The 13550-nt window shown below is 42.6% G+C and overlaps 1 protein-coding gene across 1 annotated transcript; it reads left to right on the top strand.

The window, feature by feature from the left end:
• Window positions 1–11470: 11470 nt before the first annotated feature.
• Window positions 11471–12829, top strand: FBLL1 (fibrillarin like 1). Its single transcript, XM_030305885.1, has one exon. It carries the CDS (start codon window positions 11713–11715, stop codon window positions 12706–12708), a length of 996 nt encoding a protein of 331 aa, XP_030161745.1. The 5' UTR covers window positions 11471–11712; the 3' UTR covers window positions 12709–12829.
• The last annotated feature ends 721 nt before the right edge of the window (window positions 12830–13550 follow it).

Below are 13550 nucleotides of genomic sequence, written 5' to 3'. Positions count from 1 at the left end.
CCTGTACCTTCAAGGTCATCTGTTCCCATGACCCTGTATCTGGTGGACTGAGAGGAATGCCAGCTACCCTTTCTTTGTAAGGCACAGAGCCCTGAGTAGGACACCAAGATGCACAGGGGCCTGGGAGCTGAGGACCTCTGAGAAATCTGAGTTACTGAAGACAATGCAGGCATTTCAGTGAAAAGGTCTCAGCCTTTCCAGGATGAATAAAGAATTTATTGGAAGTGCTGGTTTTAAAAATAGCATGTTTTGGGACGCCTGGGTGGCTCGGTTGGGCTCGGTGGCTTCGGCTCAGGTCATGATCTCATGTTCACGAGTTCGAGTCCCATGTCGGGCTCTGTGCTGACAGACCAGAGCCTGGAGCCTGATTCAGATTCTGTGTCCCCCTCGCTTTCTGCCCCTCCCCCGCTCACACTCTGTCTCTCTCTCTCTCTCTCTCAAAAATAAACATTTTTAAAAATTTTTTAATAAAAAAATAAAAATAGCATGTTTTGCGGTGCTTGGGTGGCTCAGTCAGTAAAGTGTCTGACTTTGGCTCAGGTCATGATCTCATGGTTTGTGACTTCAGACCCCACGTCAGGCTCTGTTGTGGACAGCTTGGAGCCTGGAGCCTGCTTTGGATTCTGTGTCTCCCTCTGTTTGACCCTCCCCTGCTTGTACTCTGTCTCTCTCAAAAATAAATTAAAAAAAAGAAACATTAAAAAAAATAGCATGTTTGGAGAACTTGAATATTTTTAACAATAACAATTTCATATTGTGACCAAAGGAACTGAATAAATGGGTTCAGTTAAGGTACTATGTGGGGGCAGTATCACTGCATTTCAACATACCTGTGTTCTAAACATTAAAATTTTATCTTTGACAAACGAGCCAAGAATACTTAATGGGGAAAAGATAATCTCTTCAATAAATGATATTGAGAAAACTGGATATTCACATGAAAAAGAATGAAACTGGACCCCTGTATTACACCACTCACAAAAATTAACTTGAAATGGATTAGAGACTTAAACGTAAGACCTGAAACCATAAAATTCCTAAAAGAAAACATAGGGTGGGGGGGCGCCTGGGTGGCGCAGTCGGTTAAGCGTCCGACTTCAGCCAGGTCACGATCTCGCAGTCCGTGAGTTCGAGCCCCGCGTCAGGCTCTGGGCTGATGGCTCGGAGCCTGGAGCCTGTTTCCGATTCTGTGTCTCCCTCTCTCTCTGCCCCTCCCCCGTTCATGCTCTGTCTCTCTCTGTCCCAAAAATAAATAAAAAAACGTTGGAAAAAAAAATTAAAAAAAAAAAAAAAGAAAACATAGGGGGAAAGTTCCTTGTCATTGGTCTTGGCAATGACTTTTTTTTTTTTTTAATTTTTTTTTCTTTCAACGTTTATTTTTGGGACAGAGAGAGACAGAGCATGAACGGGGGAGGGGCAGAGAGAGAGGGAGACACAGAATCGGAAACAGGCTCCAGCCTCTGAGCCATCAGCCCAGAGCCCGACGCGGGGCTCGAACTCACGGACCGCGAGATCGTGACCTGGCTGAAGTCGGACGTTTAACCGACTGCGCCACCCAGGCGCCCCGGCAATGACTTTTTAGATATGACACCAAAAGCACAGGCAACAAAGGCAAAAATAAACAAGACCACATCAAACTAAAAAACTTGTGTACAGCAAAGAAACAATCAACAAAATGAAAAGACAGCCTACACAATGGGAGAAAATATTTGCAAGCCATATATCTGATAAGGGGTTAATGTCTAAAGTGTGTAAGTAACTCATATAACTCAATAGCAAAAAGAAAATAAAAACAAAAAATCTGAGCAAATAATAACCCAATTTAAAAATGGACAAAAGATCTGAACAGGCATTTTTCCAAAGAAGTCATACAGATGGCCATCACAGCATCACTAATTATCAGGAAAATGCAAAACAAAACCAAAATGAGTAATCACCTCACACCTGTTGTAATGGCTATTACCAAAAAGACAAGAAGTAGCAAGTGTTGGTGGGGATGCGGAGAAAAGGAAACACTTGTTCACTGTTGTGGGAATGTAAATTGGTGTAGCCACTATGGACAAAAGCATGGAGATTCCTCAAAAAATTAAAAATAGGGCTAATATAATATATATACTCTACATATACTGTATAAACCAACAATTCTGCTCCTGTATATATACCTGAAAGAATGAAATCACTCTCTCAAAGAGATCTGCACCTCCATATTTATTGCAGCATTGTTTGCAATAGCCAAGATATGGAAACAATGTAAATGTCCACTGCTGAGTAAGTAGATAAAGAAATTGTGGTATATACTTACAATGAAAAGTTATTCAGTCATAAAAAAAGAAGGAAATTCTGCCATTTATGATAAATGGTGAAACTAGAGATCCTATGCTAAGCGAAACAATTCAGACAAAGAAAGACAAATGCTACATGACCTCACTTAGGTGAAATCTATGTGGATTCACTATGCGGAATCTAAAAAAAACAAAACTCCTAGAAACAGAATAGATTGGTGGTACCAGGGAGAGGAAATGAGTGAAGGTGGTCAGAGGGTGACAACTTCCAATTATAAGACGAGTAAGTACTGGGGATGTAATATATACCATGGTGATTACAGTAAATAATACGTATACTTGAAAGTTGCTGTGGAACCAGAAAAGAACCTGAATAGCCAAAGCAATCTTGAAAAAGAAAACCAAAGCAGGAAGCATTACAATCCCAGACTTTAAGATGTATTACAAAACTATAATCATCAAGACAGTATGGTACTGGCACAAGAACAAACACTCAGATCAATGGAACAGAATAGAGAACCCAGGAATGGACCCACAAATGTATGGCCAACTAATCTTTGACAAAGCAGGAAAGAATGTCCAATGGAATAAAGACAGTCTCTTCAGCAAGTGGTGCTGGGAAACTGGACAGCGACATGCAGAAGAATGAACCTGGACCACTTTCTTACACCATACACAAAAATAAACTCAAAATGGATGAAAGACCTCAATGTAAGACAGGAAGCCATCAAAATCCTCAAGGAGAAAGCAGGCAAAAACCTCTTTGCTCTTGCCTGCAGCAACTTCTTACTCAACATATCTCCAGAGGCAAGGGAAACAAAAGCAAAAATGAACTACTGGGACCTCATCTGCACAGCGAAGGAAACAATCAGCAAAACTAAAAGGCAACCAACGGAATGGGAGAAGATATTTGCAAATGACATATCAGATAAATGGTTAGTATCCAAAATCTATAAAGAACTTCTCAAACTCAACACCCAAGAAACAAACAATCCAGTGAAGAAATGGGCAAAAGACATGAATAGACACTTCTCCAAGGAAGACATCCAGATGACCAACTGACACATGAAAAAATGCTCAACATCACTCATCATTCTGTAAATACAAATCAAAGCCACAATGAGATACCACCTCACACCTGTCAGAACGGCTAACATTAACAACTCAGGCAACAACAGATGTTGGCAGGGATGCGGAGAAAGAGGATCTCTTTTGCGCTGCTGGTGGGAATGCAAACTGGTGCAGCCACTCTGGAAAACAGTATGGAGGTTCCTCAAAAAACTAAAAATAGAACTACCCTACAACCCAGCAATTGCACTACTAGGTATTTATCCAAGGGATATGGGTGTGCTATTTTGAAGGGATGCATGCACCCCAATGTTTATAGCAGCACTATCAACAATAGCCAAAGTATGGAAAGAGCCCAAATGTCCATCAACGGATGAATGGATAAAGAAGATGTGGTATATATATGGAGTTATACTCAGCACACAATGGAGTATTACTCAGCAATCAAAAGGAGTGAAATCTTGCCATTTGCAACTATGTAGACGGAACTAGAGCTAAGTAGATGTAGAGCTAAGTGAAATTAGTCAGAGAAAGACAAAAATCATATGACTTCACTCATATGAATACTTTAAGATACAAAAAAGATGAACATAGGGAAAGGAAGCAAAAATAAGATAAAAACAGGGAGGGGGACAAAAACATAAGAGACTCTTAAATATGGAGAACAAACAGAGGCTTACTGGAGGGTTTTTTTTGGGGGGGGGTGGGCTAAATGGGTAAGGGGCACTAAGGAATCTACTCCTGAAATCATTGTTGCACTATATGCTAACTAACTTGGATGTAAATTTTAAAAAATAAATAAAAGAAAATTGATAAGGAAATAGATATTAAAAGTTCTTATCACATACAAAAAAAAATTGTAACTAGGGGGCACCTGGGTGGCTCAGTCTGTTAAGCATGTGGACTCTTGGCTTTGGTTCAGGTCATTCATGATATCACAATTTCATGAGTTTGAACACTGAGCTGGGCAGGAGCACAGAGCCTGCTTGGGATTCTCTCTCCCTCTCTCTTGCCCCTCCTCTACTCGTGCTCTGTCTGTCTCTCTTAAAATAAATAAACAACAACAACAACAAAAGGAATGATGTAAGGTGATAGATGTATTAAATAACCTTATTGTGGTAATCATTTCATAATACATACATATATCAAATCATGTTGTATACCTTAAACTTCCACAATGTTTTATGTCAGTTATATTTCAGCAAAGCTGGGGAAAAATCATAAAAACTCATTAAACTCACTTTTTATCATCTGACATCCGGGAGAACTTCCAAAGGCAAACTGGAATCATCAAGGAATCAGTAGTACAGGAGGTGTCAACTTTAGTCTAATTATTTCTTTCTGGAAGTCTTGAATTTCTCCATCTTCCTAGAAATTCTTAAAGAGCAGAGAAGCCAAAATGAAGTTAAAAATCATTGACAAAGAAACTAAACTGTAGTCAGAGTTACTTAGGGTTAACAAGGAATTGTGGGGTTGCTTATGTTTTCTGTCAGGCTCTGATTTGGCCCCACTGACAAAGAATTCCTAGAGAAATGAGGGAATCCATACAGGCAAGAATGAAACCACACACAGGTTATTTAGAGTTGACTGGTGTCAAAGAGGAGCCATGAGAGCAACTGAAGTTCAAAAGTGTTTTAATTTTTATGGCTATATTTGTGGTTTCCCTACTAGCTATCAAATTCTTAGAAAGCAGAGCAAACTAATGGTCCAAATGGGGTCTCAGAGAAATTATTCTTAATATATTGAGGTAAATGATGAGTCATCTGCAGCCTTAATTTTTTTTCTCCATTGAACAATTAATTCTTATGGAGAATTTAAACGAGGGCATGATGTGATTTAATGCAATTTTTTGTTAATTTTCCCTGTCATTCTTTGATTTTCCTTCATGGCCAGTACCAGCTCAGGTGGCCAGCATTAACTGTCCTAGAAAATTGGTTAAATAATGTTTGGTTGTATCATAGAAATTTTATTGAGGTTAATGAAAGTACATGTGGTTGGCCAGTTGAGGTAAAACATTTTTGCTTTGTTTTGTTGTTTGGTGCTTTGAGTTTCCAATTGGCCAAGAGTTTCATGAAATAAATTTATAAAATGCTTGTAAGAGGTAAAATGTAATGGATTGATGAAAGCTCAGTTAGACCCACTGTATTTTTGTGGGGATGTTAGGTAATTTGTTTGTAGAAATTTTTAGATTGTAGGATTTGTAATATGGACAAGCCAGCTAACCTCTGAATCTCAATTTCCTATTCTGAAAAAAGAGGAATTACTTATGATTTCTAAGATTTCTTCTAGAAAGAAAACCTTTGGAAAAGTAGTTCCTTATTTATAGACTGAATTGTGTCTCTCCAAAATTCAGATGTTGAAGCTCTCAATGTCTATATTGAGAATAAGGAAGTAAATAAGGTTAATTAAGGTCCTAGGGTATGACACTAATAGGATTAATGTCTTTATAAGAAGAGACACCAGAGAGCTCACTCTTTCTCTTTCTCTCCATCAGGTGAGGACACAGAGAGAAGCCATCTACAGGCCAGAGAGAGCTTTCACCAGAAACCCAACATGCTGGCATTCTGAGCTTGGACTTCCAGTCTCCAGAGCTGTGAAAAAATAAATTTTTGTTTCTTTGGAGAACCCTGACTAATATACCCACCAAAGCTTTCTAAGCATTAACTGAGTCCCAGTCACTAATTTTACAGAGGGAAATAGAGAGTCTGATCCACCCTAGACATAAAGTGCCACAACTAGTGATGGAATGGCCAAATGTTAATGGAATCCCATTTAAGGAACGTGAGCTGTTCTCTAAGGCCCAGAGACTAGGAAAGGAGAGACAGTTCTCTTTTTCTGCTTTAGTTAACAAGCTATATTAGATATGTGCCACAAATTTGATTATGATTCTAGGTTTTAGTCATGTGTTAGTAAAAAGGTAATATATTTTCCTTCAATGAGTAAATTTAAATATATGCACATTGAACAGTAAATTTCATTTGTGATGTTTGTGTTGGATACACTGATCCAGGTGTGCTAGCCTGGCATTATGCAATAGATACTTATGGCAAAAAACATTTACTGTTCACTGATTATCTCACTCCTGTTTCCAGGCTGCCTTCCAATTAGACAAGGCATGTAACTAGTTCCAGTCAATGAGTTATAAGTAGAAATGACTATATCAAACCCTAGGCCAACATGCAGAAAAACGAATGTGAGCTCTCTATGCACTCTTTTCCCTAGTGGTAATAATGGAAGCCCTCTTGTTTCTCATATTACAGCCACAAGATGTTGATACGTGAGCCCTTCAGTAACTATGTGGAGCATAACTCCAATGGACCTTCAATGGACATGAAAAGTAGGCAAGAAATATACATAGTTATATTAATCCATTGAGATTTGAAGGTTACATTGCTGCATCATAGCTCACCCCATCTTGATTAGATACAGCTGTGACTCACTGGGGATGGAGATACAAATCCCTGGAGTCACCTTTGGAAGTGAACCAAGGTTTTTAGAAACCAGGTTGGAGAAGCCATTTCATGCATGACTGTTTAAATACTAATGATACCGGGGATGAGGTTACACAGCTTCCAGCTGGTTTTACCTAAATCACTGCTGGTCATCCTCAGGCAATTTTCTAGAATGGTGTATGAGAGAAATATAGCAAAGTTTCTCATATATCTTTTTAAGTCTGTGAGTAGGACTGGTGTACTCCATGTTAACTATTAAGGCCCAGTCACAGATGTAATTATGAACATCACTATAGGCCATATTTTATGGAATAACAAGTCAATTGTAAATAAATTTTAACTGGCTATATTTGTTCTTATTCTCTGTCAGAGAAAATTGTCTGAGTCATAATGCCAAATTAGCACTTGAAGAAATATCTTGAGTAGATAGGACCCACCGTGAATAAACCTTTGGGAATGAGACAGATTTCAATGTTATCAGTGGCCCCAGATGAAAATTTTAATGGAAGAGCATTTTGACACCTTAGGATGCCAATACCTGGTATAAATCCTTGCCTTGGTGGCATTCTGGAGTCATGCACAGGATAGGTGGAACATGCCCAACTGGACTGAAAGTCTTGCTGGCTGATGGGTGCCCCAGGCTGTAGCATCTCAACAGACAGGCTGTAAGAAATGGATATGCCAGGTAGGAACCAAAGCCAGGAGACAGAAAAGTTCTCTGGGAGTCATCAAACACTGCTCTGGGTAAGGATGCTTCTGGTTAAAAGCAAGATTTGAAAACTTGGTTTTTATCAGTTCCAAAGCTGCCACCAGCAATGAGGCAGTGGGAAGAGGCCTGAGAAAGCTGCTGAGGTTTGCATACCATAAGGGAGGGTGGTTCTGGAACTCTAAGCCACAGTCTTGTTGAAAATGACAGCAGTAATGTGATGAGACTGATGGAGGATGAGGGTGGGGAAAAGATACCTGGAGAAATTGTCACTTGTAGAGTGTGGTAGAGGCTACTTCAAGCCCTGGCATGAAATCTAGTGAGTAGGGTGGGCCTTACCACCAGTGAGGTAGCCCACTGCTATTGCCAGTTTACAGTAGTTACTCCCAAAACTCTAAATTCATGAAGATGTTGTTCATTAGATTTAGAATTTTAAATCACTAGCCACCCCTCTCAGTGGATTCCATTTAATGGATCACATGGGAATGCATGACATTCTTGAGAATGTCAGTTCTGAAATGAACAGCAAGTACACTAGAAAGTCTACCTCAGTCCATTTAAAACAGAGGCTAGGAATAGAGACCTGGGAGATACTTGTTTGTATTGTGGTAAAGGAGCATTAATAACAGCATAACAGAAAGTGATAAGACAAAGTTCAGAATGAGTCAGTTGATATGCCCTCAAAAGCTTATACCTGGAATATTGTACAGAATTATCTAAACTGTCTTAGGTAAAAGTTGGACAGATTGTTGGTGTTGGATATGGATCCTCTACAGTGGTCTGGAGGTATAATGGAGAGGGTTCATTGTGAAGAATTGTGCTTTAGTACCCTGAATAAAAGCAAAGAAGGAATAAACTTCTCAAATACAATTGCATAGTTGCATGATACTCTGTACTAGAGTAAAAAATATTGATGAGAGTTTTGTACTGCTAAGCTGAGTAACTTTATTACAGAGAGTGCTAGTGCAATTATAGTAGGACTTTCTTTCCTGATGTAATAAGCTTTATGAGCTCATGCACATTTTCTAAGTTACAAAGTTCTGGTTGTACAGGAGATGTAGTAGCCAAGTGAAGCGGGCACTGTTGGCGCCTTACCCAATATCCCCTAGGCCCAGCTCTGAGTTCATCTGCAGCTGTGGTAAACAGTTTCTACCATGATAGCAGCTCCCCACCCAAGCGCCTGCCTCTCTGTCTGATGGCTCTCTGCAGCATCATAGGAGTTTGCTGAACCATACACAGGAGCAACTCAAAAGGCAGGAGAGTTAATTCCCCAGAAACAACTCCCAACAATAGCAAAAGGGAGAATGGTGAATTAATGCCCTAGCTTCCCAGCCAGCAGTAGAACAATTATGAGATGCCCTCCACACAATTTCTCAGAGAGTGCTCAACACAACTGAGCCCCCATCTCCCACTGCAGTAATCTGCTAATTAATGTGCCCTATCTTCCTGTCTTTCTATCTTCCTGTCTCATTTTCCCATCCCCTATATGTGATTCCTGGGATTACCTCTTAAAAAACCACCTGAAAAAAAAAAAAAAAAAACCTGGATCCATGTTCTTGCCTCAGGGTCTGTCCTCCGGAGAAATAGAACGAACAGTATAGATAGATTGATCTATATCTGTACCTAGATCTGTATCCACATCTACATCTATATATAGATATTACAAAAAAGTGGTTCACACAATTAGAGAGACTGACACGTTCAAAATCTGCAGAGCTAATGTGGGAGTTCAAATCTGAAGGCAGGCAGGCTGCTATAAAACCAGGAAGAGTCAATGTGCCAGTTCAAAGGCTGTCAGGCAAGAGAATTCTCTCTTACTCTGGGAAGGGTGAGCCTTTTGTTCTATTTGGGCCTCTAATGGATTGAATGAGTCCCATTCACATTATGAAGGGCACACTGTTCTATGTAGTTAGGCTACTGGTTTAAATGTTAATTTCATCCCCAAACACCCTCACAGAAACACCAGAATAAGTTTGACCAAACATCTGGGCATTCCATGGTCCAGTCAAATTTATCCATAAAATAAACCATTGTAAGGTCTGATTTGGGGGAAATCCTACCAAGGCAGCAAGCATAGCTCATCATTTTGGAGAACACTCCTCAATTTATAATGATAGCGAAGCCTCTAAGGAGAATGTTTTGTAACAATCATCCACCTCAGGAACTGTACATTGCACTCTTTGACTGCTTGTCCACATTCCAACACATAAACCTATGGCCCCTATTAAGGAGGCACTCTAGCCCTCTGAGAAAACCAGACCTGGTGTCGCTGTCCATGAATTTGAAAGAGAAAGAGTCCAGGATGAAATAAAAGCTTTATTTGGCATGTGCACATTCAGTACACCCTGCCTGACATTTGCCCCGATCTTCAGGTACATTTTGTCTTTCTCTGGAGCAGGCACTTAATTCCACTAACAGGGAGGTCCACGGGTTGCTTATTTCACCTACCCACACCACCCTTATCCTGCTCTTGGACAAGTCCCAAGCCGGTCCTCCGTTGGTGTCGCTGTCCGTGGTGCTGACTGAAAGTTCAGGCCTCCACGTTACACCTGTTTTCTACTCTTTGTGATGCCCACCGTGTTTTGGTTTTGTTTTTAATGCTCAAAATGATGATGCAGACTGAACGAGTGGATTTTTGAAGAATAAACTATAATTCAGGAGTAAACATGAGATTTTTCCTGCTTGAGATGTGTTACAGGATTTAGGGCTTGGGTTTTTGTGTCCCCATTCACACTGAAGAAACAACAATTTCTTGCTGCCCCATAATCCCAGAATGAGTTCTGGGATTTAGTGCAGTTGATGGAAAAGAGCAGAGTTAAAGAGAGAGAAACCAGGGCTGCAGCTTGTAGATTATTAACCATTAAAGAAGAGACAATCTCTAGCTTGGAATTTTCCTCTTTCTGACCTACATACATTCCATCAGAAAGTCCTATGACTTCTGTCTTCTAAATATTTCTCTTGGATTAGTTTACTTCATCTGACCTCTGCAACTTCTTTGACAACAATGATCATTATCACAACCGCCATTACCACCCTCACTCTAGCGGTTCTAATTAGTATCATTGGTAGTTGCTGAGATCATCCCTTTAGGATAAAATTTTTAAAGTAGAATAAGTCAAAGTATAGATATATTGTTTAAGTGTACCGATTTGCATTCTCATAAACGTTGTATAAGTGTGCAAGAGCCATTTTTACAAGGGTGGCAAAAACTCTAAGAGGCATTTACTTAAAAAATTAGTGCATTTATTGTATGTAAACTATATCTCAATAAAAAGACTAAAAGAAATACTAGAAAGAAAGAAAAGAAAAGAAAAGAAAAAAAGAAAAGAAAAGAGAAAAGAAAGAAAGGCTAACAGAGTACTTATCATGTGCCATGTCTGGGATAAGTGTATGTAGCACTTTAAAAAAACTTTTGAGGGTGCCTGCGTGGCTCAGTCAGTTAAGCGGCCAACTTTTGATCTCAGCTCAGGTCTTGATCTCAAGTCCCGAACTTGAGATCACGAATTCACCACCCAAGTCGGGGTTTTATTAAGCCCAGCGTTGGGCTCCAAGTTGGGCGAGAAGCCTACTTAAAAATCAATCAATCAAACTTTTGAGATAGGTTCTGTTTTACAGGTGGGATGTTGAGACTCAGTTCCAGAAACTTGTCAAGTTGAAACAAGAATCTCAGAGAGGGTCAGGGAAGCTTCTTGAGACCACACAGCAAGTGGCACAGCAAGAACTAAAGCCGATGCTGTCTTCTTCATCTCTCTCAGCGGAGACGCTTCCTTCCCTGCACCCCAGGAGAAGTGCAAAGGGTGTCTGAAAGAGCAGGAGACGAGCAAGGAGGAAGGGGAAGATTTATAAGGCAGCAGGCTGCAGCTGCAAGAGGGTTAGGAAGGGGGGCTTCCGGGGCTGCAGGGTCGCCAAAGCGGGTGTGATGCAATCACGCCAGCCCCTGCGTCAAAGGGCGGCTCCAAGGATGGGGGGACTGCGGTAGAGCTGTTCCCGACTGCCGCACACCTTGCCCCGGCCTCCCACTGTGGCTAGCCTACCTAGCCAGCAACCGCTGCTAGCAATCTTTGTCCCACGCCAGGACCACCATCCAGAACCACCGGGGACCCCTGACAACGGCTCCAAGCCACTGGTAACCCCTAACAACCACCGCCAGTTATCTGCGACACCTTACAATCCCTGCTAGCCACCCGGGGGCCCGGGGCGCACCATGAAGTCTGCCTCAAGTTCCCGCGGCGGTGGGTCCGGTGGGCGTGGTGGTGGCGGCTGGGGTGGTGGCTGGGGCGGGGGTCGAGGCGGAGGAGGCAAAGGAGGAGGAGGGGATGGCGGCCCCGGAGGCAAAGGCGGCTTCGGGGCGCGGTCGCGTGGCTTTGGGGGCGGAGGCCGGGGGCGGGGGCGCGGAGGCGGGGACAGCAGGGACCGTGGTGGCAGCGGGCAGCGGCGTGGCGGCGTGGCCAGGAGCAAAAACCGCCGGCGGAAGGGCGCCAATGCCGTGACGGTGGAGCCACACAGGCATGAGGGTGTCTTCATCTACCGCGGAGCGGAGGACGCGCTGGTAACGCTGAATATGGTGCCGGGCCACTCGGTGTACGGCGAACGGCGCATCACAGTGACTGAGGGCGGCGTGAAGCAGGAATACCGCACATGGAACCCCTTCCGCTCCAAGCTGGCAGCCGCAATCCTGGGCGGGGTCGACCAGATCCACATCAAGCCCAAGTCCAAAGTGCTGTACCTGGGTGCTGCCTCGGGGACCACGGTGTCTCACGTCTCTGACATCATCGGCCCCGATGGCCTTGTGTATGCGGTTGAGTTCTCCCACCGCGCTGGCCGCGATCTGGTTAATGTGGCCAAGCAGCGAACCAACATCATCCCAGTTCTCGAAGATGCTCGGCACCCACTCAAGTACCGCATGCTCATAGGAATGGTGGATGTGATCTTTGCCGATGTGGCCCAGCCTGACCAGTCCCGCATAGTGGCTCTGAATGCCCACACCTTCCTGCGCAACGGGGGCCACTTCCTTATTTCCATTAAGGCCAATTGCATCGACTCCACTGCATCTGCTGAGGCGGTGTTTGCTTCAGAGGTGAGGAAGTTGCAGCAGGAGAACTTAAAGCCTCAAGAGCAACTGACCCTGGAGCCCTATGAGAGGGACCACGCTGTAGTCGTCGGGGTCTACAGGCCCCTTCCCAAGGGCAGCAGCAAGTAGCACTCAGCAAGGGCTGTCCTTGAGATCTCCCCAAGACTGTGCCGTGTTCAGTATAACCATATATGTGTTTTCTTTGTGTGTTGTTTTTCTTTCTTCTATTAAATGGCCTAAAGAAACAGTACCCAGGTGTATCAGGAGGACAGACGGTTTTGCTGCAGTAACAATCAATCCCCAAATCCCAAAAAAGCTAAAGTAGCTCTTGATAGGAACCCATCAAGGGAGAGCATGGGAGCTGTGCTTACTCTAATCACCTAGGGCCCTGCAGGCCCCTCAGCTTCTCTTCACACATGCTTTCTCATCACAGGGGCAGGGAGTAGAGAGCTGGGGAATTGCTATTAAGCCTGTAAAGTCCTCATTGGAATTGAGGGGGCACTTCAGTTTACATTGGCAAAATTACACAATCAAGCCTTACTCCAGGGAGTGGCACTGGATATTGATGGAAAATAGTACAGTGTAACACACCTAATTTGTCTGACTCGAAGCCAGAGTTCCAGTACAATATATATTTAGTACTTTACTCCTCAATTAAGACCATTTGCATTCCCTAGTTCATTAACTCATCATACCAGCTCTGAGATGGCTTTGTTAAACATTTTCCTTTTGCATGGAAAACAACAGGGCTTCTGAAGGTACATTAGTTGCCCAAGTTTGTATAACTAGTTAGGAGATAGAATCTAAATCCCAATTTTTGGGCTCTAAACTCACTGCTATTTCCTCTATACCAGTGGGATCTTAACTCTCCTCTGCATGGCCCACACTGGACAGATTGCAAGTCCCAACATGTGGACACACACAGAACGGAGTTCTGTGGTTTCATTGTGTTCTTTCTTCCACTTCCCTGT

This window comes from Lynx canadensis, chromosome A1 (assembly GCF_007474595.2).
Source record: "Lynx canadensis isolate LIC74 chromosome A1, mLynCan4.pri.v2, whole genome shotgun sequence".
Lineage (NCBI taxonomy): Eukaryota > Metazoa > Chordata > Mammalia > Carnivora > Felidae > Lynx > Lynx canadensis.
Note: the sequence above shows the minus strand (reverse complement) of the source record. Positions and strands in the feature narration are given on the sequence as shown.

Bases quoted from the DNA above. Each gene is read 5' to 3' on its own strand.
- FBLL1 (XM_030305885.1), top strand. From the start codon at position 11,713: ATGAAGTCTGCCTCAAGTTCCCGCGGCGGTGGGTCCGGTGGGCGTGGT.